At 43.1% G+C, this 27,123-nt stretch overlaps 1 protein-coding gene and 1 long non-coding RNA gene across 5 annotated transcripts; one reads left to right on the top strand and one right to left on the bottom strand.

The window, feature by feature from the left end:
* Window positions 1-8,072: 8,072 nt before the first annotated feature.
* On the bottom strand, window positions 8,073-18,436 carry LOC119316760 (ubiquitin carboxyl-terminal hydrolase 15-like). 3 transcript variants are annotated; one of them, XM_037591140.1, is made up of 15 exons: window positions 18,178-18,436; window positions 16,969-17,371; window positions 16,437-16,838; window positions 15,466-15,856; window positions 15,007-15,394; window positions 14,770-14,924; window positions 14,594-14,691; window positions 12,536-12,621; window positions 12,261-12,423; window positions 10,693-10,816; window positions 10,321-10,478; window positions 10,159-10,243; window positions 9,563-9,775; window positions 9,121-9,182; window positions 8,073-9,040 (listed from the first exon to the last, which is right to left on the bottom strand). In XM_037591140.1, the coding sequence occupies exons 3-15, from the start codon at window positions 16,757-16,759 to the stop codon at window positions 8,344-8,346; spliced, it is 2,943 nt and encodes a 980-aa protein (XP_037447037.1). In that variant the 5' UTR covers window positions 16,760-16,838; window positions 16,969-17,371; window positions 18,178-18,436; the 3' UTR covers window positions 8,073-8,343. The 3 variants fall into 3 exon arrangements, with proteins under 3 accessions (XP_037447037.1, XP_037447035.1, XP_037447038.1); XM_037591138.1 differs by lacking the exon at window positions 16,969-17,371; XM_037591141.1 differs by lacking the exon at window positions 16,969-17,371 and having other exon boundaries at window positions 14,594-14,682.
* A 2,238-nt stretch (window positions 18,437-20,674) lies between these two features.
* On the top strand, window positions 20,675-26,714 carry LOC119319065. 2 transcript variants are annotated; one of them, XR_005154335.1, is made up of 6 exons: window positions 20,675-20,932; window positions 21,117-21,268; window positions 21,364-21,427; window positions 21,523-21,600; window positions 26,152-26,291; window positions 26,386-26,714. It is a non-coding gene; the product is annotated as an uncharacterized LOC119319065 (long non-coding RNA). The 2 variants fall into 2 exon arrangements; XR_005154334.1 differs by lacking the exons at window positions 26,152-26,291; window positions 26,386-26,714 and having other exon boundaries at window positions 21,523-22,724.
* Window positions 26,715-27,123: the final 409 nt, after the last annotated feature.

Raw genomic sequence — 27,123 nt, 5'->3', positions numbered from 1 at the left:
ACGCTGATAGTAGTGTTACTATCTACAAAGATCGACTTGTCGAAAAGGGCTTTTACAAGTTCAAGATGTTGACTACAATGAGATTTTCTCACTCGTATCAATGCTTAAAGTCTGTCTGAATCATGTTAGCAATTGCCACATTTTATGAAATTTGGCAAATGGATGTCAAAACTGCATTCCTTAATGAATATCTTAAAGAAGAATTGTATATGATGCAACCAAAAGGTTTTGTCAATCTTAAAGGTGCTAACAAAATGTGCAAGCTCCAGCGATCCATCTATGGACTGGTGCAAGCATCTCAGAGTTGGAATTTATGCTTTGTTAAGTTTATCAAAGCATATAGTTTTATACAGACTTGCGGTGAATCCTGTATTTACAAGAAAGTGAGTGTGAGCCCTACAGCCTTTGTGATAAGTATATGTGAATGACATATTGTTGATCGAAAATAATGTAGAATTTTCTGGAAAGCATAAAGGAGTATTTGAAAGGATTTTTTCAAAGAAAGACCTCGGTGAAGCTGCTTACATATTGAGCATCAAGATCTATAGAGATAGATCAGGAAGCTTGATAAATTTTTTCAATGAGTACATACCTTGACAAGTTTTTGAAGTAGTTCAAAATGGAACAATCAAAGAAGGAGTTCGTGCCCGTTTTGTAAGGTATGAAGTTGAGTAAAGACTCAAAACCCGACCACGGTAGAAAATAGAAAGAGAATGAAAAGTCATTCCCTATGCCTCAGTCATAGGTTCTATAAAGTATGCTATGCTGTGTACCAGACCTATTATGTACCTCACCATGAGTTTGGCAAGAGGGTACAATAGTGATCCAGGAGTGGATCACTGGAGAGCGGTCAAAATTATCCTTAGTGGAATAAGGAGATGTTTCTCGGTTATGGAGGTGACAAAGAGTACGTCATAAAGAGTTACGTCGATGCAAGCTTTGACACCGATCTGGATGACTCTAAGTCTCGATCTAGATACATATTGAAAGTGGGAGCAATTAGCTAGAGTAGCTCCATGCAGAGCATTGTAGACATAGAAATTTGCAAAATACATACGGATCTGAATGTGGCAGACCCGTTGACTAAACTTCTCTCACAAGCAAAACATGATCACACCTAGTACTCTTTGGGTGTTAAACACATGGCGATGTGAAATAGATTATTGACTCTAGTAAACCCTTTGGGTATTGGTCACATAGCGATGTGAACTATAGTGTTAAATCACATGACGATGTGAACTATTGGTGTTAAATCACATGGCGATGTGAACTAGATTATTGACTCTAGTGCAAGTGGGAGACTGGAGGAAATATGCCCTAGAGGCAATAATAAATTCGTTATCTATATTTCCTTATATCATGATAAATGTTTATTATTCATGCTAGAATTGTATTAACCGGAAACTTAGTACATGTGTGAATACATACACAAACAGAGTGTCCCTAGTATGCCTCTACTTGACTAGCTCGTTAATCAAAGATGGTTAAGTTTCCTAACCATATACATGCGTTGTCAGTTTATGAACAGGGTCACATCATTAGAGAATGATGTGATGGACATGACCCATCTGTTAGCTTAGCATAAATGATCTTTTAGTTTTATTGCTATTGCTTTCATCATGACTTATACATGTTCCTTTGACTATGAGATTATGCAACTCCTGAATACCGGAGGAACACCTTGCGTGCTATCAAACGTCACAATGTAACTGGGTGATTATAAAGATGCTCTATAGGTGTCTCCGATGGTGTTTGTTGAGTTGGCATAGATCGAGATTAGGATTTGTCACTCCGTGTATCGGAGAGGTATCTCTGGGCCCTCTCGGTAATGCTCATCACTATAAGCCTTGCAAGCAATGTGACTAATGAGTTAGTTGCGGGATGATGCATTACGGAATGAGTAAAGAGACTTGCCGGTAAAGAGATTGAACTAGGTATGATGATACCGACGATCGAATCTCAGGCAAGTAACATATCGATGACAAAGGGAACAACGTATGTTGTTATGCGGTTTGACCGACAAAGGGAACAACGTGTGTTGTTATGTAGGAGCCAATATGAGCATCCAGGTTCCGCTATTGGTTATTGACCGGACATGTGTCTCGGTCATGTCTACATAGTTCTCGAACCCGTAGGGTCCACACGCTTAACGTTCGATGACGATTTGTATTATGAGTTATGTGATTTGATGTACCGAAGTTTGTTCGGAATCCCGAATGAGATCACGGACATGACGAGGAGTCTCGAAATGGTCGAGAGGTAAAGATTCATATGTTGGAAGGCTATATTCAGACACCGGAAGTGTTTCGGGTGATACCAGGTCACCGGAAGGAGTTCCGGGCAACCCCCGGCAAAGATATGGGCTTAATGGGCCAAGTAAGGGAACACACCAGCCCACAAGGAGCTGGTGCGCCCCCTATAGGGCCAGCCATGTGGGGAGAAAGGAAAAAGAGAGGAGGAAAAGGAAAGTATGGAGTAGGACTCCTACTTCCTTCCCCTCCCCCTCCTTCCTTTCCCCTTGTCCAAATATGGTAAGGGGGGCCGAATTGGACTAGGGGCCCAGTAGGATTCCTCCTACTTGGGCGCCCTAGGCTGCCTCCCTCCCTCTCCCTCCTTTATATACATGGGGAGGGTATCCCTAGAAGACACATCAATTGTTCCTAGCTGTGTGCGGCGCCCCTCCATAGTTAACATCTCGGTCATATCATCGTAGTGCTTAGGCTAAGCCCTGCGCTGGTAACATCATCATCACCGTCACCACGCCGTCGTGCTGACAAAACTCTCCCTCGGCCTTAACTGGATCAAGAGTTCGAGGGACGTCACCGAGCTGAACGTGTGCAGATCACAGAGGTGCCATGCGTTCGGTACTTGGATCGGTTGGATCGCGAAGACATTCGACTACATCAACCGCATTACTAAACGCTTCCGCTTTCGGTCTACGAGGGTATGTAGACACACTCTCCCCTCTTGTTGTGATGCATCTCCTAGATAGATCTTGCGTGGTCGTAGGAAAAAATTTGAAATATTGCGTTCCCCAACACTCAACCCCCACTGCAGAGTACCATCGATCATCAGCGACCGATGACGAGTTTTAATCTTTCATCATACCACTGGGCTCCAGTCCGAATTACGTCTCCCTCGCTTTTCCCTGCTGAATAGCTTCAACTCTCTGAGCTCTTACTTCGTAGCCCCTCAATCAGCACTGAGTGAAGTCTTCCAGACTCTAGCTCCACCTTCAACATGACTCCATGCTAGATGATCAGTCCACCCCTGCGCCTCAACGACTTCAAGCTCCGTGTATACACCACCTTGAATCAATCCCGCGCCATAGTCTTATCGAAGCCACACAAGCCCTTGGGCCTGCGCCACGTGTTTCCACGCCCAGAAGTCAGTCACCGTCAGCATCACACTCCTATGTCGCCGTCGTCGATCTTGCACCGTCTTCTGTACCAACCGACTTGCGTCGATTCGTCAGACTAACTAGCCCGACTCAGCCGAACTTGTCCGGCCGCATGACATGCTCCAGACTCCCCGAGCCTCATACGCACATCATCTGTCTTGATTTCCCTTCGACCATCATGCTGAACTAATGCCATCGCTGACCATCTTCATACACGATCTACGTAAAAAGCCAAGAACTCCAAAGGAAAAAACACATAAGCCTTCTTGTGTGCGTACAACAGCAGCTACACCACACGTGACTTTCCAAGCCTTTTCTCTTCTTCTTGAACAAACATACTTGATCGATCCAATGTGATAGCCATCAAGTCAATGCCCCCGCAAAAAAAATGCCCCAGTGACAAGACAACACCGAGCAATGCCCTTGACCTCAATGAACGATGTCCTCCACAGCAGCTATTGATTGCATTGGGCCCACTGGCCTGCCTTGCGCTGCGTTCCGTCCCATCGCGATCGATCTCGCCGAGACCGAGCCCGACTTGATTTAGCACACTGCATGTTGCCTGCCTGCCGCCGTCGCTGCACCGACCTGCCGCTGCCTTGGTTGTTTCTGATTGCTTCTAAACCTGCTGCTTTGGCATCCGTGTCATGACCATTATTGACCTTCACATCAGACCTGCTCTATTGCGAACCGTCAATTGATTGGGGACAAAACACACCGCCTCTTTCCAAGACCGACCATCACAGTTTTTCCTCTTGATATAACAATCCAGAGCCTCTTCAGAACCTCGCTCTGATACCACTTGTTAGAATAAATCCGAGGCATACCGTTGATCATCCGAGGACCAAGCAATCACATGAGCACGACACCAAGATTTGTTAATGAGGTTCACCGATATGGCTACATCCCTGGGGCCTGACTATGGGCGCTCCTCCCCATGACACCGCTACAATACCGCACCCGGTCGCCGTGGACACCGGCACATGCCGCCGGCTTCCCCTGCGTTCTGATGCTATTATGTTGGCATATGTTACATCGTGTGTCTAGCCCCGCTATATATGAGAGGCCTAGGATACAAGTGTCCTACTTGGACACGGCTCCATATCCTATCTAAACACAATACAACTACAAGTCCAACTGTAACCTACCGTGTACACTATATTCGACACAACTCTAACAGCCACACCACCACATCGCCGGTCGGGCACCTGCCGACCGCAATGTAGTGCACGCCCAGCCTACGGGAATCACAAATGGGACCAAGATCTTCAAGACGGCACCCCCAAGAGGGAATACGACGTTCAAGACGACGACGACGCCTGATCCAACCAGGATCATGACTTTCGCCAGAAGATCTTAACCTGAGAGTGAAGGATGCCCAAATCACCTCAACGGTGCCTCCAAGGAAGAAAGCAACGCCCACGGGCGCTGCCGCCACCGGCCGGCAAGAACTGGCCAAGCTTTCGCTCGGATCATCGACACCACCACTCCCACGCCAGCAACTCCACTGACCCGTGCACCCCTGCACAACAACAGCGCCATGACCGTGCAGGGAACACCACCACGCCTTACTATCAAGCCAACCATGGCAAACCACTAGCACGTAGACTAATGCACATCCTCCGGACAGGGAAGGGCAGATTGCCACCCCGCATCCTCCCGCCAGCCGGATCTGGTGGTTCAAAGTCCACACATAAGCAGACACAACAGCCCGAGCCGTCGGAGCTGTGACGTGCCAAAGAACCGCCCTCGCCGAGCTGCCAAGACAAGAAGGACAAGCCTCCCACCACCAGCACACCGCGGCCGCAGCTTCGCCCGCGCAAACACCACAGCCACCGACATGTCAACCACCTTCTCGGGACCACCCCCGGATGCCAGCCCTCGATGCCCACCAGAGCTCACAGCTCCATGGGGCCACCAAGCACCACATCGTCGACGCACGCCGCCCGGTGCAGTCCCTCACTGGCACCAACAACCCCACCATGGAGCCGCCGAGCACCAGCCCGCCGACGCGTCGCGCGCCACTCCGCCGCAGCCACCGAGGGCGGAGAAGCCAGATCCGGGCAATCGAACCGGATCCGGGCGCTCTCCTCACAGACGCCACCCCGCAACCCCGTCGGCCGCCCACGCCTCCAGGAAGACGCAGCCGCCGCGCACGCTATACCGCGAAAGAGGAAAAACGCCCCGCCGCCACCCTCCCCGAGGCATGCGTGGGCTTCACCGGCGGCCCCTCCAACGGCGGCAATGCGGGGGAGCGGGGAGAGGAGGGCTTTGCGGCGGCGGCACTAGGTTCCCCCGTGTCGCCCGAGTTAGGCGGCACGGGGGTCGGGTGTGTGTTGGATAGCCCTGCAGTTTTCCTAATCTATCTATCACTGTCTTCAAAACTGAGGTGGTCCCACAGGTGATAGTACTATTGAACTGAAACAACACTAATAACATTCGATGAGCTAGCATACGAAATTGAAAAGAAAAAAGGGCGAGTTCCAAAGAGGATGACCTCCAGATAATCCCCATGAATGAAATAAGAAAGGAAAACTCTTAGAATCAGCCAGTTGATTATAGGCACGCGCATCAGTCGTGTTGCTAGCCGGCCACGTGTTCTTGGTGGACCACGCTGAGGTTTGGTTTAATTTCTTTCCTCACGCGTGGACTACTATTGGCGCAGATGCAGGAAGCGTTGTTGCTTCCTGCTAGTACTGCTTCGTCTCCCATGTATGGATAAATTGTCATGGACGAGTGGACGACATGCTACGATGTTACTTGAGTGTTTGCTACAATCACATGCCGCAAGTGTTTTCCTGTGCTAGCTCCTCATGATATATTCAATTTTTTTCCCTGATGTTTTTGCTGCAACCAAATGATATTATTTTTGTGGGGAACCAAATGATATTTTATTGCGTACGAAAGTCGGTCGTGCTAGGGCTACAAGGACGGTTGGCGCTGCTGCAATTCGCATGCGCGACAATATAAAGTTGGTCAAATTCAAGCGAGAGACTGATTGTTGTTGCTGCAAGCCGGGCATGTATGCTGCAAGTCTGGACACCGCATTTGTTTTTGTTGGAAAGCTGCATGCCCGTGTCGTCGTGTTGTAAAACCTGGGCGACGCTGCAAAGCCGATTGATGGTGGTTCCGGCTGGACGTGTGACGCTTCAAGTCTGGCAACCATACTTATTTTTTTGCTACGATGTCGTAGTAGTCGTGTTGCAAAAATTAAACGATGTGCAAAGCTAGTCAACACTACTCCAAGCCGGATGCAATAATGACAGCAACTTTTTTGTTGCTACAACAGCTGGACTGTTGTGCTACATAACCATGTGACGCGGCAAAGCAAGCCACGCGGCGCTACAAGGGGGACTAGTGTTGTTGCAAGTCGGCTCTAAATGTTGCAAGCTAGGCATACGTCGATGCAAGGTCGGCCATCTCCGTTGCAAGCAGCTCACACTTTTTTTTACAAAGCAGGCCGCGCGATGCTGCAACTGTCGACACCATCACGGGTGTTACGGCCGCTACGAGGGCTTCGCCTAGTGTGTCGGTGTTGCAGCTATTTCGAAAGCATCGTCAATGATGTGACCATTTGCAGGTGCATCACCGCTATTGTGGTTAGTGCATGGGGTGTCTGACATTGTTATGATGACGGCCGGCGGTGTTGCGATGTTACGACAGCAGTTAATGTTGTTGCGATGTTACGACAGCAATCGATGTTGTTGCAATGTCACAACAGTGTTGCGGTGTTAAGGCGGCGGTCGACGGTGTTGCAATGTTACGATAGCAAAAATGTGTTGGAATATGTTGCGATGCTATGACGGCGGTCGACGGTGTTGTGATGCTATGACGGCTGTCAACAGTGCTGCGATGCTACGACGATGGTCGATGGTGTTGTGATGCTAAGACGGCTGTCGATGGTGTTGTGATGTTATGACAACGGTCGACGGTGTGATGATGTTACGATGGTGTTGCAATGTTACAGGCATGGTTGATGTTGTTGGGATGTTACGATGGCAGTCAATGATGTTGCGATGTTACGGCGACGATGTTGCAATGAGGACTAGTGGGGTACACAGCAAACGCCGTGACCAGACCGCTGGTTGGAAGGTGTATGCACAAAGAGAAGGCGATGTTGGAACCGCTCGATGCGTCCCATCAAATGATTTGGCATGCACGACATAATCTTTGGCCAAGTCATGATCTATTTTCTTCTTTCTTTTGCAATTATCGGATAGGCTAATTTACCTTGCATGTGGACTAGTCATGATGTACTTTGTGGTTTGTTTGCTACCAGCGTGTAGGTACGTGAAGCAAAAGTGTAGTGGCTAGTAAATAGAGATAGTGTGTACGGTTCATGGGGCCCATGTAAATGGAGAAGGCCGGGAGCAGCCTGTTGAATGGGACGGATCAGACGGCTAGAGACAGCGCTGACGAGAGCTAGTTCCGTGCTGCTCACTGCAACTTGGTGCGAGAAACTTCAGATACAGACGGATCAGACGGCTGCGGACCCGGCTGATCTTTGGCAAAGATCAGCCGGATGACGCCTAGCATCGGCCGCTTTACCTCTTCAAGCAAATATAGGAATTTAACAAAACTTCGTTTCAGTTAAGAGATGCCCCCATAGGCTCAAATCAGCAGTATCCTACTGGCTACTGGTCAGCTCTTACTCTTTGGCCAAGAAATGATAGAAATCTGGAAGCAAATGGAAGTTCTCGCACAGTAAACAAATTCTTGGCCATCTTTGCTTTCACAAAGCCAGTCCCTGAGTTCTAACATGTCAACCCAAAAGCTAGGCATCTAGACAGATCTAGTTACTTCACTACACTGAGTGAACTACATCTAGAATATGCAGCTACAATTAAATATGCCTCATCTGAAATAAAAGAACATGAGGCGATATTAACAGCACTGCTAACCATATCAGCCCAGCTCCAGCTAAAACTATCAGATGTAGACCATTACATATGACAAAACCCAGATGTTTGAACAAAACCATCTCTACTATGGTTATACCTACCATACAAGCTTCGCTGGTTTGCTGAAGCAAGAGGTTCGGCTGAAGACGCGCAAGCCCTGTCTGGATATCTTCCTCTATGTACATTGCCGTAGGGGTGAGTTGGCAAGGAAGAATCTGAGACAAAACCCATGCTTTCCGGGAAGTACCTTGTTTGCGGATTGGAATGCGAGAGCCTTGTACATGAGACAAAGTTGCCAAGAGGATGGTCAGGAGCATAATATGGCCCAAAAATTGAGGTGATTGGATCAAGGCCAGCATTGTCACCATAATCCACAACACTGAATGAATCTCTAGTGCTTTCCGTGGTAAACGAAGATTCATCAGAGCTGGTAAACAGGGACCATTCACTTGATGTAGCGTCCGAGAAGTCCGTGCTAACCGAATCGGCAAAAGCATCATCGGTGTGATATAAATTTTGGGACCTCAACTTGGCATGCTGATCTTGCCTGTAACCTTCCTCCTCTGGTCTAAAATCATAAATACCACGGCTTTGATCATCAGAAGTAAAGAGTGATTCTGTCTGCTTCTGCTCTTGTTTAGAAGAGCCCTTGGAGGATTTTGATGAGTGACGATATGAAGATGATGGATCAGGCAATAGGCCTTTCTCAATGTATATCCTCGGAGGGCGAGGAAAAGATCTAAATGATAAATGTTAAGACTAGTGAAGACAAGGAAATAACTCGAATATTAGATGGCAAATATCACAGGCTGGCTGTACCTCAAGTAGAATAGCATATATGCACCTTCTGACATAACTTGATTCAATGATACAGCCTTGACCTTCGTATAACAAGAAACAAGTAGCCACATCAGCTCACACAAATTCCCAGATTTTATATTTTGTAAACATACATGACCGTATAAAAATATGACTACAGAAAAGACATCACATGAAATAAGTGTGACTATTTGATTGTTCGCCGTCACAAAGCACAAGCAGACTTCAATTCATTTCAAGTTCCATAAGCACTAAAACAGTAAGATTACAACATAATTGCATTTCAAAAGAGTATACTATGAGCTGCTAGTTTTCTAAACTCGTGATTATGTTTGCTTCTTTAAAAGAAATACATATCTATGTGATTCCACTAGTCTAGAATAACTTCTAAAAGCAACACATACAGAAGTTCTTAATCTACTTCAAGGAAATTTATGAATACCTCTGAGTCATCAATTCTTAACCATGTTCCCTGCATATCTTTGACATACGATATGTAGTGACCAGAGAATGATGCATTTTCTGTATCCACATGTACAACCACAGCATACAAGAAGTAAAGAGGCGGGTGATCACCAGCCCCAGTCACAAAAGGAACCATGTCCAACATATCAGGAAAAGTGACACATTTGTTAATCTTGCCATACTTTCCTGTCTGAAGCACGAACAAAATTAGCTCAATAAACTAATCTTAATAAGCAATCAAACAAACAATTATATTAGTGTGCTAAGGAAACTTCTTCAAAATGAGCATTTAGTTTTAGCGGGGTTTGGTTGCAATTTGAAGATGTAAAACACAACATCATGAAATTCTACATAAATTAGTCATTAATATCATACTGATAAATGTATACTCTATGATAACTGCACACAAGTATTACTATACTTCGAAACATGCAGCTGAAAATTAGAGATAATACAAAGATACTGGGCGCGCACAAGTATTACTATACTTCGAAACATGCAGCTGAAAATTAGAGATAATACAAAGATACTGGGCCAGATCAATATTGCATACAGAGATGAAATACATAATACCTGGAATCTTTTTAAAACTACTGTTAATATGTTCGGCACTTCATGCACGCTTAGCTGTTTTCTAGCTTTAACATAAGCACAACACCTGCAGTAAAATTAACAAGCTTTAATATGCTGTGGTCCGATCAAAATGATGAGAAGATTGTTAGTTTGCCACAGTACCTTCCACATTTATACATATTATCCCCATCTAAATCTTCAGGAGCAGTGAACTGTGTCAAAGCATCTTGCAAGGACTCCACCCAACCATGAATCTCCAAAGTAAGATCCATTATATTCTCGTATCTTTCAGATTCATGATGGCATCTGAGGCACTTAACCTTGTTTCATTTACTAAATTAGTTAGTATATGATAGAAAAATAGTGCTTAACTAACTAGCTAGAGAGCCAGCAGAAAAGAAAATACAAGGAACGAATCTGCAACTTATGCACACACGCAAAAGGATATTCGATATAAACTGTAACAACTTGAGCACACGATTAAGGAAATTTGCAGCACTAAAAATGAAATCAAGTCAGAAAATTACGAGTTACCTTCGATTTAAGGCGTCCACCAAACATCTGTTGTATCAGTGTAGTTTCCTGCAAGCTTTGTTCTACTTGCTTCTCACCACCCAGTCCATCCAGGCACGCTGCTTGCATAGACATCACAAGATGCCTGGTTGTGTTGAAAATCAAGCACATTATGAACAAAATGTTAATACATGATCAATACAAAAGGGATAGAGTAGGTCTGACAGATTTAGAGCAACAATTGTCATTTTCCCCTTCCCATTTTCCCCAACCCACTTGATAGTGTTGACATAAGAGACCATGAGAATATAAGAAAAGTTCATATTTAAAGCCTCTTAAATATTCAGAATACATCAACAAATTAATAGACTAGTCTGTTCCAGGAGACTAGGGAGAGATTAGTTGTTGCCTTCTTGGACTGATGATCTTTCTTATTTTCTGTTTCAATTAAACAGGATTATCAGTCAATCATCAGTTAACAGCAACAAGCAACAATAACAAAGCCTTTCAGTCCCAAACAAGTTGGGGTAGGCTAGAGTTGAAATCCATAAGATCTCGAGACCTAGGGTTTTGGCACGTGGATAGCTAACTTCTACAAACAAGTTGGGATAGGCTAGTTCTTTGGTGATATTCCAGTCCTTCAGGTCTCTCTTTACGGACTACTCCCATGTCAATTTTGGTCTACCCCGACCTGTCTTGACATTAACAACACACTTTAATCTTCCTCTATGCACCGGCACTTCTAGATGCCTACGTTGTATATGACCAAACTATCTCATACGATGTTGGACAAGCTTCACTTCAATTGGTGCTACCCCAACTATATCTACCTCAGACAATGTTGGACAAGCTTCACTTCAATTGGTGCTACCCTAACTATATCTACCTCAGACGATGTTGGACAAGCTTCTCTTCAATTGGTGCTACCCCAACTCTCATGTATATCATCATTCTGGACCCGATCCTTTCATGTGTGGATGTGCATCTCTACTACATCTAACTGTTGGACATGTCATCTTTTAGTTGGCCAACAATTTGCGCCATACAACAACGCAGGTTGAATTGCCATCCTATAGAACCTGCCTTTTAGCTTTTGTGACACTTATGACAGAGGACGCCAGAAGCTTTGTGCCACTTCATCTATCTGGCTTTGATTTGATGGCACACATCTTCATCGATATCACCATCCTTCTGCAGCATCGACCCCAAATATTGAAAGGTGTCCTTCTGAGGTACCACCTGCCCATCAAGGCACCCCATGTACTGAAACCGCACCCCAACTTACTCAGTTTTAGTTCTACTGAGCCTAAAATCTTGATTACAAAGTCTGTCTCCACAGTTCTAACTTTCTATTAGTAGTCACTCCACAATATTCAGAACAAATTTTGATTGTGTTGTGACTAACAGAATATGTTAAAAGCGAAACACCGAAACTTTGGTTTCATCTAAATCAGAGGCCACCCTTGTTAGAATCGGTTTCATCTAAATCAGAGACCACCCTTGTTAGAATCAACAGGAAATAGTGAGAAAAAAGAGGAATGAAAAAAATAGAATAAGAGGAATTAAATCTAACATGTCAGCTAAACTACCTTAAAAATTCATGAGCATCTTCCTGACTTCCACCACCCAAGCGACATCCAATGTTCCTTAGATTCGAAAGGATTCTGCTTGGAGACACAGGTCCACCACTTTCACGTAAAGTTGAAGCATATTGCTCAAGTTCGCACATAAGACACCAGTTCTTTGAGCAACCTATACGAAGATAACAAAGTGTAAGACGGACAGGAGTAGACAACTGTATTATTACTTTTACCCTGTGCAGACAACAGTACTGAAGGGGCAAATGTTATGGGCTTAGTATTACAGTCTTTAGAATGCAATCTCAGAAGCAGGTGGATCATCAGGGGTTTTGTGCACATGAGGCATTGTAGAACAGCATTAGCATAGCAGCTGCAAGAAAGGACAATAGTCATTACATATAACCCATGACAAGCTACAATTTAACTAATTAAATGTTCAATTTGCAGAAACAGAAGAAGCAACATTTGGCTCACAATTTGCTTGACTAAATAAAGTACACCTTATTTAAATTAATTCTTTCGTAATATTTTTGGTACACAGGAATTATCTTAATTTTATTTAGCTGCACGTACAGTATGATTTAATTATATTGTTGCACCATTTTTAAAATTTGCTAATTTACCAATCTATGTGTTTGATACTTGTGAATCACCTCCTACTGGAAATTCAGTTTCACCCCTCCTGTTAAGATTCTTAGATTGGTTATTTCCAGAACATATTGCATGTTGTTCATCTTCTACAAAATTTGCACAAAAAAAGGGCAGCCCGATGCACATAGCCCCCGCTTGTGCAGGATCAGGGGAAGGGTCCAACAACTTTGTGTCTTTTGTACGCAGCCTTTCCCTACATTTCTACATGAGGTTGTTTCCAGGACTCGAACCCATGACCTCATGGTCACAAGGCAACAGCTTTACCGCTGCGCCAAGGCCCCCCTTCTACAAAATTCGCATATAAGAACAAAAACAAATTAAGTCAGCACGACAGTTTAACAAAGACAATGGAATGACTGCTGGATACCGAACAGTGCGTCAAGGAAAATCATCACTGTCCGGGGAAACCAAGTGCTAACCCGGGTATGTGAGTTAATAGACCCAATTTCTGGAGAGTGGGATGAGCAGTTGATCCGTGAGAACTTCTGGCACATTGATGCCGAGCGCATCTTGCAGATCCCTTTATTTCATGCGGAGACAGAAGATTTTGTAGCGTGGCAATTAACAAAGAACGGGGTTTTCTCAGTTCGGTTTGCGTATTATAAACAATGGGAGGCAAATTTTGATGAGAATGATCTGGGCCTAGTACGTTACTCCACGGCGCCACACCCAATCTGGTGCAAGTTATGGAGTCTGAAGGTGCCAGCAAAGATAAAGATTTTTCTGTGGCGATGCTTACACAATGCTATCCCATGCTTCAGTGTTCTCGCAAATCGCCATATAGGGAGTATATCTCAATGCCCAGTCTGCCAAGATGGTGCGGAGGATATATCTCATGTCCTATTCCAGTGTGCACGATCGAAGGCCGTTTGGGATGCACTCGGACTCAGCGCAGAGATTCAGTTTGCTGCTGTAATAGACCGAGCTGGTGCGTCTGTTATCGATTTCTTATTATGCGATGAAGCTTATCAGAAGGCGTACACTGGTCAGGTTGAGCTATCGGAGATGATAGCCACAACATGCTGGTATCTGTGGTTGCAGCGGAGAGAATTCGTCAAAGGGGAGGAGCCGCAAACGCCGGAGAGGACAGCACCTGCGATTGGCGCTTGCCCTCAACTACGCTCGTGCTGTAGGGAAATGTCCGACTGTTGCTAAATTAAACAAGTGGCCATCTTACCAGGGCTTCTAGTTCTGAACGTGGACGCATCCTATTTTGCTGGGACAAATTCAGGTGCATGCGGGGCGGTTGTCAGGGATCATAAAGGCCGTTTCATCACAGCTGCAACAGCAAGACTTGAACACGCCGCTGATGTTGTCGCGGCAGAAGTAGCGGCACTGTTTGAAGGTTTAAAATTAGCCCTAAGTGTGGGATGTGCTAAGTTGATGGTAAGAATGGACAACAGTGTTGCGGTGGATGCAATAAAGCTAAACGAAGGCCATTCAATGGTTGCAGCGCCTGTGTTAGATGATTGCCGAAATATCTTGAATGATTTTGGGAAGGTTACTATTGAGCATTGCTTTAGAGAGTCAAATGTAGTAGCTCACGAGCTGGCAAAGTGGGGGTGTGCAAACGACCCTCATTTGGGCGGATGCACCTCCTAATTTTCTTGTTAAATTTCTAGCGGATGATGTAACCGTTATTTGAGTTAATAAAGTATACCTTCCCGTCAAAAAAAAGACAATGGTAATACCTGTTCCCACAGTTGAAAAGACCTCTGGGAGAAATACCCCGTACTTCATACTGGAAGAACTTAACAAGATCTTCATAGCAAAACAATACCTGAAATTCCTATTTAGAACAAAGTAACATTACATACCAAAACAGCGCAGTAACTCAAGACAAGAGTTATCATAGATGATTCCAAACCTTACTCCTCTTGTTATCATTGATTAAACCCACCAGGCTGGTTTTGAGAAATTTTGAGGGCTTCTTCAAGACTTCAACCTTGGATGCTCCTAATTTTGAGATTCCAGTGCATCCTTGTAAATTGTTGTTCGTTGAAACACTTGATTTTGCAGATCCTACAGGATACAATACATATGTGAGATTAAAGAGAAAAATACAAGGAAAAGGTAGCCCGCTTCAAGAGAGAAGAAACATTACTTTGCTCATTTTTGCAGGAAGTGTTCTTTTGATGGACATTGTATTGATATGATGCCAACACCTCCTGTGTTTTTTGTGATGAAACCACCTTACCTGGTGGATAAGGAGGCTTCATATAAATCACATTTCCTCGCCCACTATATTTGCAAGATGATTTGCTCCTCTGTAGTGACTCTGTTGCGGAAGAATATGGCCCCTCGCAAGAACTCGTCATATCAGAAGTAAAATAGACACCCATGTCGGGTTCATAAACTGTGATGCTTGCTTTTGGACATTTTGTTGTTTCAGGAGCACAATTATTGGGTTGTTGTACCGTATTATTGAGAGGATAAGTAAAATCATGGTTGCCATTCTTTTCATCTAAACAACCATAACTGTTGTTTGAAACCTGAAAGCGCAAGGTAAAGAACTGAATGACACAAACTTGGAGAATAAAAAATGAACTAGAAGATATGCTACCTTATTTGCTGATAAAATCTCAGATGAGTTGGTTTCTTCATCAACACTGTAATTGCTCTTTTCACAAGATGCAACAGAAGCGCTATTTACTATTGAAAGAAGACTTTGATTTGATTCATTCATGTTGCTTCTGTCTGTCAGGAATAGATCAGTATCAAGAATATAGCTATCAGTTGTCGCAAATGATGGCTCTGATACTGTGTCAAAATTCATGTCATGCAGGTGACTGTCACCCCCTGGAAGAGGTGAATTCAGGTTAGTCAAGAACGGCATTTGTTCAGAACTCTCCGTCGGAGATAGTCCACCAGAGTTGCTACCACCATTAACATGCCACTGCTGGCATGTTTGTTTATGCCCTTGCCTCCAGTGTATAATTTGACACTTTCCAGAGCTGTGGAACATTCAAAGTGGCATTAAAAGTGGCCACAACAACAGAGCAATATAATTTTTACATTCATCACACAAGCAAGAGAGTATCGCATGACAATTTGACAAACAGAGTCATGGTGCAGGGATAAATCAGTTGTAAATTCAGCATTTTTAAGAGACTGGAGTTATTAGATGTGTTGCTTGCTCCAATCAGGCGCTGGATTATATGCAGTGACAGGGTACTCAATCCTACCAAAAAAAAAAGGGCAGCCCGGTGCACGTAGCTCCTGCTTGCACAGGATCCGGGGAAGGGTCCGACCACTTTGGGTCTATAGTACGCAGCCTTTCCCTACATTTCTGCAAGAGGCTGTTTCCAGTGCTCAATCCTACCAGCTTAACTAAAATTTGATATGTCACCAATGAAACGAAATAAGTGACTCGCCCACTTTGGTGACATAATAGTGGTACAGTTCTTTTTCAGAAATGAAATCATTATAATAAATAAACAGCAGATAATAAAGTAAGATTCATACACCTATTTGTGTGTACACGACTTTTTGGAGTTTAAGTTCATACCAGAGAATAATAGGTCAGAATCTTACCAGTATCTAACAGATTTGCACCTGGAGCACCTAGTCTTTGCAGGGCCACGACAAGTAGCACACTCGTGGTATTCTGACCTTAAAGAAGGAACAGATCTCAAATAAGGCATGGGTCTCAGAGACGGTCCTGGCAATATAACATCTGGGCATGCCATTGTTTCAACTTTGAAGGCTTCTTCTGCAGCTTTCTGGCCAAGCACACCTACTCTTGTTTTCTTACTTACAGAATCATGCCATCTCCCAAGAAGAAAATATGCTATCACCGGAAGTACGATAAATACAACAAAGAGTGCAGGCACATCAGCTTCCCTTGGTTGGAGCATATCCCTAGAAGATTATTATTATCCAGCTCCAAGACTTCTCTGCTTCAGCTCGGAAAAACATTCCAAATCACTGATTTACCTACAGAAAACAGCAAAGCTGAAAACAAGAATCACAGTTTCCACTCTCTCAGAAGTGGAACATGTTAAGAGAAAATGATTGCGTTCAAACATTTAAGGGGCTAGGACAGGATTAAGCATATCAAACGAACCAGCTCACTGGAGTTTCCTTTTACATGTCCTAGAAGCTCACTCCCATTGGGGCTTCAGTTCACTTGGGATTTGGCTTACACTTATATGATACTCCCTCCGTTCCGAATTACTTGTCGCAGGTATGGATGTATCTAGATGTATTTTAGTTCTAGATACATCCATTTCTGCGACGAGTAATTTGGAACGGAGGGAGTAATATCAAGAAGCTCCCACTTGTCTTGCCATGGCTTCAACTTACAAGCACAACCATACCATAGTACTCCCTCCGTTCACAAATACTTATAAGATGTTCTGTGAATTGGATGTATATCAAGAAGCTCCCACTTGTCTTGCCATGGCTTCAACTTACAAGCACAACCATACCATAGTACTCCCTCCGTTCACAAATACTTATAAGATGTTCTGTGAATTGGATGTATATAGACATGTATTAGTGTGTTTGTTCACTCATTTCAGACTGTATGTAGTCCATACTAAAATAACCAAAACATCTTATATTTGTGAACGCAGGAAGTACTATATTCACTGAAATTAGAGATACACGGTTTCCCAAAATGATTAATTGCCTTAGAATGTTAGGGCCAGAGAGATAAGTTCACTTTGTGGCTCACATCACCTCTTTATACTATATCCAAATCCTCCAGCAAATCAACCACTAGACTACCGGAAACAGCATGGAGGGCAACAAAACTAAATTAAATCTTTGCATGTGGCTCCTTTGGGCATAGCTCATGGATGGCGTCCAAACTCTTATCCGACATACGTATTTTGTATTTTCGACAAACTACACTCAAGTTTAGGAAAACGTTTGGCGCAAAAGATTGGGCGTATGAGATGGCAACAGAAGCAGTAAATCAACATCGCCAAAAATACCACAAAGCAATGGGCAGCACATTCCCGACAGCAAGATCAAATAGTTCTCTGGCGCATCTCAAAATAATAATAAATAAACAAAAGGATCCGGCGCCCAACTCTAGCTCCAAATGAGAATCCTACAAGCTCCGAGATCCCAAGCATACAACCAGTGGTGAATGCGCCCGCCGAATTTCCGAGGCAGTCGCACCGACACAAACGTCCAGGGACGGGAAAAAACCCCAGACACTAGCAACAGCAGACTGCGTAAGAGGCGCACGGAGTGCTTCGAAAAGCCTCGATTTTTCGCAGAACGGACGAAAGAAAAACACAAATCAATTGAGACTAGGGTTTACCCAGAAAGACAAATGTCGCTCCGGGCGGATCTCCAACGGGGGCGAGCAAGCGGAGCAGCAGTCCCGGACGGTGGTTCTGGAGGAGATCGCGGTATATAGGGGTAGGGGATGGAGAAGCTCTAGCTGAGGATGGCAGCGCTGCCGGCGGCTGAAGGAATCGGGAGCGGCGGTGGGAGTGACCGACTGTGGCTCGCTCGCTGTTGCTTGGCTACTGTGCTCTGCTCATGTGTGCGCGTTTTTGCTTTGGTTGTGGTCGGTCTCGGTTAGCTTGGCTCTTTTCAGCGTCTTTGGTTGGGTCAATTAGAGTGACGGAATGGAAATTAAAGCGGTACGAGATTTTAAATCTATTACGTAGTAGTATTTGGTTAGGGGCTGTAAATTTATAAAGGAAAAGGATGGGATTTGATACTCCAGCTTTCACCGTTTTATTATCACGAGATGGGTGGAAGTTGGAAGGGAATTATTTTAGACTAGCTATAATGGGTAGTAACATGTTACTATTCTATGTTACTATCTTTATAGTGGGAAGTAACATATGTATGGTAACATACAACACTTCATTTATTAGGCTATAGACTCATCTTATCTTGATATATGTGATGTTACTCATATTAATAGTAAGTAGCTATGTTATCACATGTCTCTCTTTCTTCATTTATTGCTTGCCACATCATACATTTTATCTACATATGTGTGATGTTACTACATATGTTACTCCCACTGTGGGTAGTCTTAGAGTGCTCACAATGGGAAGTATCATAGAGTAGTAACTTGCCGATGTTACTAGTCTATGTTACTATCTCCATAATGGGTAGTAACATATGAGTGGTATCATAAAAGAGTTTATTTATTAGGCTATAGACTCATTATGCCTTGAAATGTGTGATATTACAGTAACTAGCTAAGTTACCACAAACCCCTTTCTCCTCATTAATTATCTGCCACATAAGCAATCTTGTATTGAAATGTGTGATATTACTTGTTAAGTTACTCCCATTGTGACTAGTCTTAGTGACTCACAATCTTTAACCATTCGTCATAATTTATGTTCACTTTCCTGGTCTACTCTTTCGTCAATTCCCATGAACCAAACAAAGAAATAAAAATTCTCCTCAAATTTCCACAATGCACCAAATAGGGATTAGGAATAAAATGGCTCATCACATGTCAAATCTTAATATAACCCCCTATACTAAACTTCCGATCCTCTTCCCAAATATTGCCAAATACGTTGTTTGTTTCTGACCCCTCCTTGGTCATGGTTGAAAAGAGGATTTAGATCCATGGAAGGACTGCGTTTTTCCTTCTAATCATCCGATTAGATAAGGAACGGTGCTTATTAAGAGACAATTTTTAACATCAAGTTAGGAGACACTCTTTAATATGTTTGATGTAGAAAAGAAAATTGACGAAACACGGCAAGTTGCTGCTTTTTCATTAAGAGCATCTGTACCGTTAGTATCCGCTAAAAGCTCATCGATCCGGAAAATTTCAAACGATATGCGGGTTTTCACTGTTTTACGGTCTGAACAGATCCACTAAAAACTCGTCGTCGTGTAAAACAAATATGAGGGGACCCGGATATGCGCCTCTCCGCGGCTATATGTGCGGGTCAGGGCATTTAGGTTTCTTAGATCAACAAAGAGGGGTTCCCTGGGTCCGTTACTTAGAAAGAAGCCCGCAAAAATAGGTCTGCTACATTATGCAAATATAGTAGAAGAAAAGAGTCTAGCGGCTAAAACAACTAAAATGACTGATAACAGTAGGCACCCTCACGGTTAACACCACAAGACAATTAAACTGAGATAAGTGACAGCTTAACGGGACCACTTTCCACTTTCACTTTCATGATAGGAGGGATGTTGGAGATCCCGAGACTTCCAAAACAGAGACGGGGCTGTGCCTAGCAACAACACCTCCTCCCCTCAGCTTGTGTGGAGACGTGATCTCCTTGAAGGTGTCTACCCCATCATGATCACCATTGTCCCTCACAGCAGATTTTGGAGGTGGAGACATAACGAGTCTATCATCTTCAGCATGTGATCCTTGTAGAGCACACGCAATTTCTTGATTATTCTTAAAAAAAGCGATCAAATATGTTCAAGAGACAGCCAAGGCACACCATTAAACACCAAATTGTGCATGTGCTTCCATAAAGCCCAAAGAGCAATAGCAAAGACAATATTTGGAGCATCTAATCTTTTTCCAGCCACCCAAAGAGAGGAAATACTAGTGACAGAATCTCCCGGATGCATTTATTTAGGACAGTATAAGCGAGCCTAATCTGAGCTCTCTCACGCTACCCGTATTTTTAACCATTCGATTTCGCATATGGATGGTCTCTGGCCGTAGATCTGCCCTTAATGCACCGTTTGCGGGCTGTCCTAAGTGGACGCTACTCCGGGAGAAAAAACCAAGCAATGTGGTTGATTGGGCCTCCCAGCCCGAAAGCCATCTGATCCAGAATCAGCGACTCCGCACCTTCTTCCCTCACCCGGCCGCATCCATCCAGCACGCTCCAGACCTAACCCCATGTCGGCGAAGGTGAAGTGAACAACGATGACGGACGATCCCAGAGATCCGGATTAGCACCATGACGACGCGCGCGTCCCACTCCTCCGACCATGAACCCGAGCGGCAAAGCCCATGAAGACTTGGCGGCGCTGCGGGTAGAACCGGCGTCCCAGGCGAGCTACATCCAAGATGGTCGCCGCGCTTTTGCCCTCCCTCCACACCCGTTGTTCCTTCCCTGCAGGTACAGTTCACCCCCTTACACAATATGCCTATAGTGGACCGAGAGATATTTTGTCTTGATCTATTAGTCTTCCTCGTGCAACAATCCATCTCGTCACCTCTCCTCCCCCTTCCGATGACGTGGTTATGGCGTGGCTGGGCGTGTATCTCAAATCCTCCCATCAGGCTTGACTCCTTTCTTTCAGGAGACACGGGTTGGCTCAGCCGGAGTGGTTCCTCCTCCTCCCTTCTCGCTCTGTAGGTGGAGAATGTTTTTCACTAAGGGTGTGGGCGACTGGTCAGGCCGATCGATGTTGAAAGTGCTTCCTTATGGTGGTTCTTATTCTTCTATCTATTGGTATAATATCCCTCCTCAAAGCCACATGATGTTTGCTTTTCATTCCATTCTACTATCGATGCATGTGATCTGTTAATTGTTGATTTGTGTAGCAGGGCATGCGACAAAAGGACATGTATGCATCATGTCAGCTGGTACAGATCTGCATCTATAGATGAGGTCAGTGGTGTGGAGCACTTGACCTTGATTTTATTTGACACGTGATGTTGGCAACTCCCTGGATGCATTTGTTGACGTTGTTTTGCTTACTCCAGTGCATGTGCTCTGAATTGTTGGGTTTGATCTATGTTCTGCTGGGTGTTGGGTTCTCTCTTGCCGCTCCAGTCGGCCAGGTTAGTATCCAAGTCATATTACTATGTAATGCCACTCGTGAGTGTGACTTTGATTGAAATAAAATAGCACTAGCTACCGGCTGTTGTTTTTGCTGTATGCAAGTTTGTTCACAAAAAATGAGCAAATGAAATATTAAATGTTGTAGATACTTAGCAAAGCAAACTTCACAGCGATGAAAACGACAACATCTTGACTATACATATAAGATATTGATCGTTAATCGAGCATAAAATAGAAGGGTTGTGTAAGCAAGATGAAGATATTAACTGTGTATTGGATCAGACTATTGTTACAAAAGTAATGCATATGTGAACCCACTTGTGAAACAATTCATGCTTGCTAGAGATCAAATTAGGGGCCGTCCTGAGTAATATGTTGCAATTAGAGTAATTGGCTCCATAGCTTGACTGCACCACTATCTCTTAACATTTTTCTTTCCACGAAAATCTCTCAACGATATTATATTCTATGTCCATATGATGTAGCATTGCAGTATGTGTTTCATTTGGTCGTTCAGCTTTGCCAACTTTTGGTGATTTATAGTTTTTTTTTTTTTGCGTAAGCCTATTGCTATCTCTACAGGTTGTGTGTTTTTAAAAGAAAAAGTGACTATCTTTGGTAAATGATATTAACTATAGCTTTCAGTATCCTTGAAATGTTCGTTTGTCTCTAACATGCTCATGTCCCCCCCCCCTAAAAAACATGCTCATGTTTTTATTTAATACAACCATGGCGCATGAATGGAGAGCCAGGGGGCTCCCGATTTGATGATAAGTGTTATGATAACAAGATGACCCAATTGTTGTGAGTCACTTCTCTACCAATTTTATTATGTAAGGTTATAATAAGCTTTCTCTCTTATTCTCTGATACCATCTACTGATACAAAGTTGATACCAAGGAGTTTGCCACTTCATATGCTTGAAATGCATGAGTATTACTGACGTGAAGTTTCAAGAGAATCTTTTCTTTATGATGCAGTTAAACAATCCGTTTCCTTATCTGCATGACCTATGCTAACATTCAAGAAATATATGATACTAAGAAATGTGCTGTCATGATCAACTATGCATAAATTTATGTTTAAAACATTCATGATGGTGGGAACTATATTTTGAGGAACACGAAGTAAATCTGATGGGACTAATCTTATGTAACGAGTTGTCAATTGTCAGATTATGCATTGTATTAACTGATGTCGCCAACTAAGTAATGTCAGCAGTTGGGCTACGTAGTGACCCTCCTAAATATGTAGCATATTGGCACCCAATCATGCCACCATATATTTGCATAAATACTTATTAGTACATGTAACTAATTCAAGGGGAAGTTCTCCATATAGCAGTACTCTTGAAATTTTGCATCATAAGGCTACACCATGAAACGAATTGCCATGTTGTTTCAATTTAACAAGTAGACTATATGGCTTCATATATTTTTATCAGTCCCTAACACTATAATGCCAAAATGGATGGGAGCAGCAACGCGCGCCATCAATGATCTAGTATTAAAGAAAGAGCTAACCTCCTGCCAAATATGTTGGGCAACCACACACTCAAATAAAAGATGTTGGATACTTTAAAGCTTAGAATAGAACACACAATCCACGGATTTATGTAAGTTCCTTTTCAGGAGATTATCTCTGGTCACAAGTTTGTTGTGGGCAAACAACCATAGAAAGATGTGAATCCTAGGTGGTACAACCAATTTCCAGATAGCATGAATAAAAATTGGAGTTACTCCTCTATAGTTGATGATAATATATAGAGAACTGGTAGAATATGACCGAGATGCAGTGTATTGCCATACCAAGGCATCTATATCACTAGAAAAAGTAATACTCGAGGCCACAGCTTCCAGTTCATACCACATATTCATCAAAGGGGAGAAAACCCTTCTAAATGTTAGTTTTATCACATTGTTATCTAAAACCTGACTAACAGTTTTACCCTGCTCTCTGTAAATGCAGTAAAGATCCCAAAATTGAACAGACAAAAGGGAAGATCCAAACCAAATGTCTTCCAAGAATCTCACTTTAAGACCATTTCCAGTCACATGTATGTATCCAAATTTGACAGATTTGGAAGCCCAAACTACCCCTTCCAGAAGTTTGAAGATACATTGTCTTGGATACAGAAGATGTTTGGAGATGTATTATATTTGTTATCTACTATGTCCCTCCACATCCTACCTTCGCTATTCACATATCTCTTGACCCATGAGCCTAAGAGACAAATGTTAAGATCATGATGATTGAAAATTCCTAGGCCCCCAAATTCTTTCTTCATAGAAACTAGAGGCCAATTTGCTAAATGGATTTCTCTGTGTCCTTCAAATTCATTCCACAAGTAGTTTGCCATTTGGGTGTTGATGAGATCAACAGCCCATTTAGGAATTTTAGAGAAGGAAAGGAGGTTAATGGGGATACTGACTAAGCAGACTTTAATAAGAGTAATCCTAGCTGCATAAGATAGCAATCTACCCCTCTAGCCAGCAATCCTCTTAAGTCTCTTATCAACCAAAGGTTGAATATCTTCTCTGGACAACTTCTCATAATGCAAAGGAATCCCTAGGTATTTCAAGGGGAATTTACCTATGGGACATCCAAATATATCAACATGGGAATTGAGATCATCACCTTCGAGGTTGATGGGAATCAACTCACTCTTGTCATAATTAACCCTCATTCCTGAGACTTGTTCAAAGCAAGTGAGGACCCACTTGACGTTTGCAGCTAGAATGGGGTCCTTGTCCACAAACATGATGGTGTCATCGGCATACTACAAGCTGATGAATCCCCTAGAGTAAATAGAATGCCCAAGCCCCTTGAAAAGGTTTTTATTAGATGCCTTCATAAGCATCCTAGTGAGAGCATCTACAACTAAATTAAAAAGGAGGGTGATATAGGGTCCCCCTGTCTCGGACCTATTCCTATGAGGAAGAAATTACTTTCTAGATTGTTAAGCTTCACTCCAACAGACCGTTGGTGAGTGATCTTCCACATCCACTCGAGCCATCTAGAATAAAAGTCTCTAAGCTTGAGAAGGTGACCCAGGAAGTGTAAATCCACCCTATCAAAAGCCTTTTCATAGTCAAGTTTAAGGACTACTCCCTAACTATAAGACCTAACTACAGTATGGATAAGCTCATGCTATCAGCACTCTCTCCAGGATGTATCTACCTTTGATAAAGGCAGATTGTTGGAAATAAGCCAATTCATGATAGCTCATAGTCTATTAGTCAGGACCTTAGTAAAAAATCTTAGACACAATTTAACAAGCTAATTGGACTGGAGTTTTTCATTACTGAAGCATCACGCTCTTTTGGATCAAGGTTGGTCTGGCAAAGTTTAATCTATATATATCAAGCTTACTAGCATGAAAATCTGAGAACATAGCCATTAAATCATGCTTAACCAAATCCCAAAACTTTTGAAAAAAGAAAAAAGGGAGCCCATCAAGGTAAGACCCAAAGACAGTTGTCCTAACTTCCTATTCAGAGAAAGGAGCATAGAGGAGCTCATTTTCTCTACAGGGGTTACTTTCTCAGAGTCGACAAACAAATCATTAGAAAGCTCAAATCCAGAGTGCTCTTCGTTAGCAAAAAGGTTTTTATAATAGGTAGCAGCTATATCTAACATCTCTTTATTATCAGAAGTAGGGCCATGTGGGCCATGGAGGGAGTGAACTAGAGTTTTCATCCTCCTTTGGTTAGCCACAACATTCAAATATGTAGTGTTCCTATATCCTTCCTTAATCTATCTATCCCTAGACCTCTACTTGGCTTTAGTTTCCTCTTTAAGCCAAATCTTTGATATTTCATCTCTAATAGCCTTAATTCTACCCTGCAATTCTGAATTAAGCTCCTCAGATCTAGATTTGATATCTAAAGCATCATACTCCTCCATCAAATATTTCTTGATGTGTCTAAGCTCAGCCTCTATGTTGTGGCTACACCCTTTAGTCACCCTCCTGAAGTTTGTGACCTTAGATTGTCAAGTCTCTATGGAGCTATTACTCTTAACTGGGATAGACCAAGCTTTCTCAACTATTGCCTTAAAGTCATACCTAAGCAACCACCATTTTTCAAACTTGTAACTAGAGCTCTTAGGTAGGATACCAGTCCCAAAATCCCAAAGGATGGGGGTGTGGTCACTACCTAGTCTACGCAAAGCTTGAATGGAGGATAAAGGAAAAAGCCTATCAACATTAGTAGAATAAAAGACCATGTCAATGGTAGACATGATCAAGTTTGCTTGGTTGTTGGCCCATGTAAACCGCCTATTCCCTAATTTGTTTTCTAAAAGGCTCCAAATCTCAATCCAAGCATTAAGTTTGTCACACCATTTATTGTTCACTCTACCATTACTCTTATCTATATTATACCTAACCATGTTGAAGTCCCCACCAATAATGGTAGGTGTTTCACAGTCCACAAACATACTATGCAATTCAGACATGAAACTATCCTTATGTTCCTCATAAGAGGAGCCATAGATAATGACCACTCTAAATTAAGTTGGCCCCTAAAGTCTTAGCTTTGACATGGCAGGAAACAGAGAAGGTCCCAATCTGCGAGCTGAGAACTTCAAAATCTCCTCATCAACCCCCATCAGGATGCCTCCAATAGAGCCTTTAGCAGGGAGTAAGGAACAGGAGAAAATTCTACTACCAGTCAAATATTTCAAAAAGGTATCAAAGATAGTTTGTTTTTTGGTTTCCTGAAAGCCTAAGATAGAAGGTTTGGTCTTACTAATCGAGTCACTGATATTATGCTTCCTACCAGGAGCATCTATGCCCCTAACATTCTAGAAAGGCTAATTCATGGGAAATGCTTTTTCATGGGGTGCTTGCCCCATTTGTAATTATGGATCATGGTCCATAGTTCATCCTCATCTTGAACATTCTCCAGATGTTCAGGAGTTTTGGGTGGAGAAGCACTAAACCCACCAAGAGCAATAGAAGCGGGGGAATTAGAGCATACATTGTTAATCTACCTAACAGGACAGGTAAAAGAGGCATGTAACTTAGTAGCAGGAAAAAGTAATGGGTGCTGGTACAGAGGTGCCCTCAGCTCCTTGTAAACCAAACTCACATTTATCATTGATAACTACTCCTATACCTAAAGCATTCTTTACTAGTTTATCTTGCTGATCGATAGAGAAAGGTTTTTTTGAAATAATACCTTGAAGTTTGGAGTGGTACTTTCCAGGGATTTCCAAATATTTCTTTTTCTTCAGTTCTTGTGCAATCTCCAACACAATATTTCCTTTAATATTAACTCTACCACTGCCTGGTAGCCTCAACAGGGCCCCACTTCTTTTGTTTCTTGGCATCATTTGCTAGGTTGAGAACGGGACCCCTAGAGTCCCTTTTGGAGTTATTTGTCCCCTCTGGTGGAGATTGCTCAGTAAGCTAAACAGAAATATCAGTCTCATAATGTTGGTTTTGGTCATCAACTAGCTCCGTTTGTTACAAGAGATCAAAACATATGTCCCTGTATTCCTCAGTTATATCCATCCAG

This window comes from Triticum dicoccoides, chromosome 6A (assembly GCF_002162155.2).
Source record: "Triticum dicoccoides isolate Atlit2015 ecotype Zavitan chromosome 6A, WEW_v2.0, whole genome shotgun sequence".
Taxonomy (NCBI): Eukaryota; Viridiplantae; Streptophyta; class Magnoliopsida; order Poales; family Poaceae; genus Triticum; species Triticum dicoccoides.
Note: the sequence above shows the minus strand (reverse complement) of the source record. Positions and strands in the feature narration are given on the sequence as shown.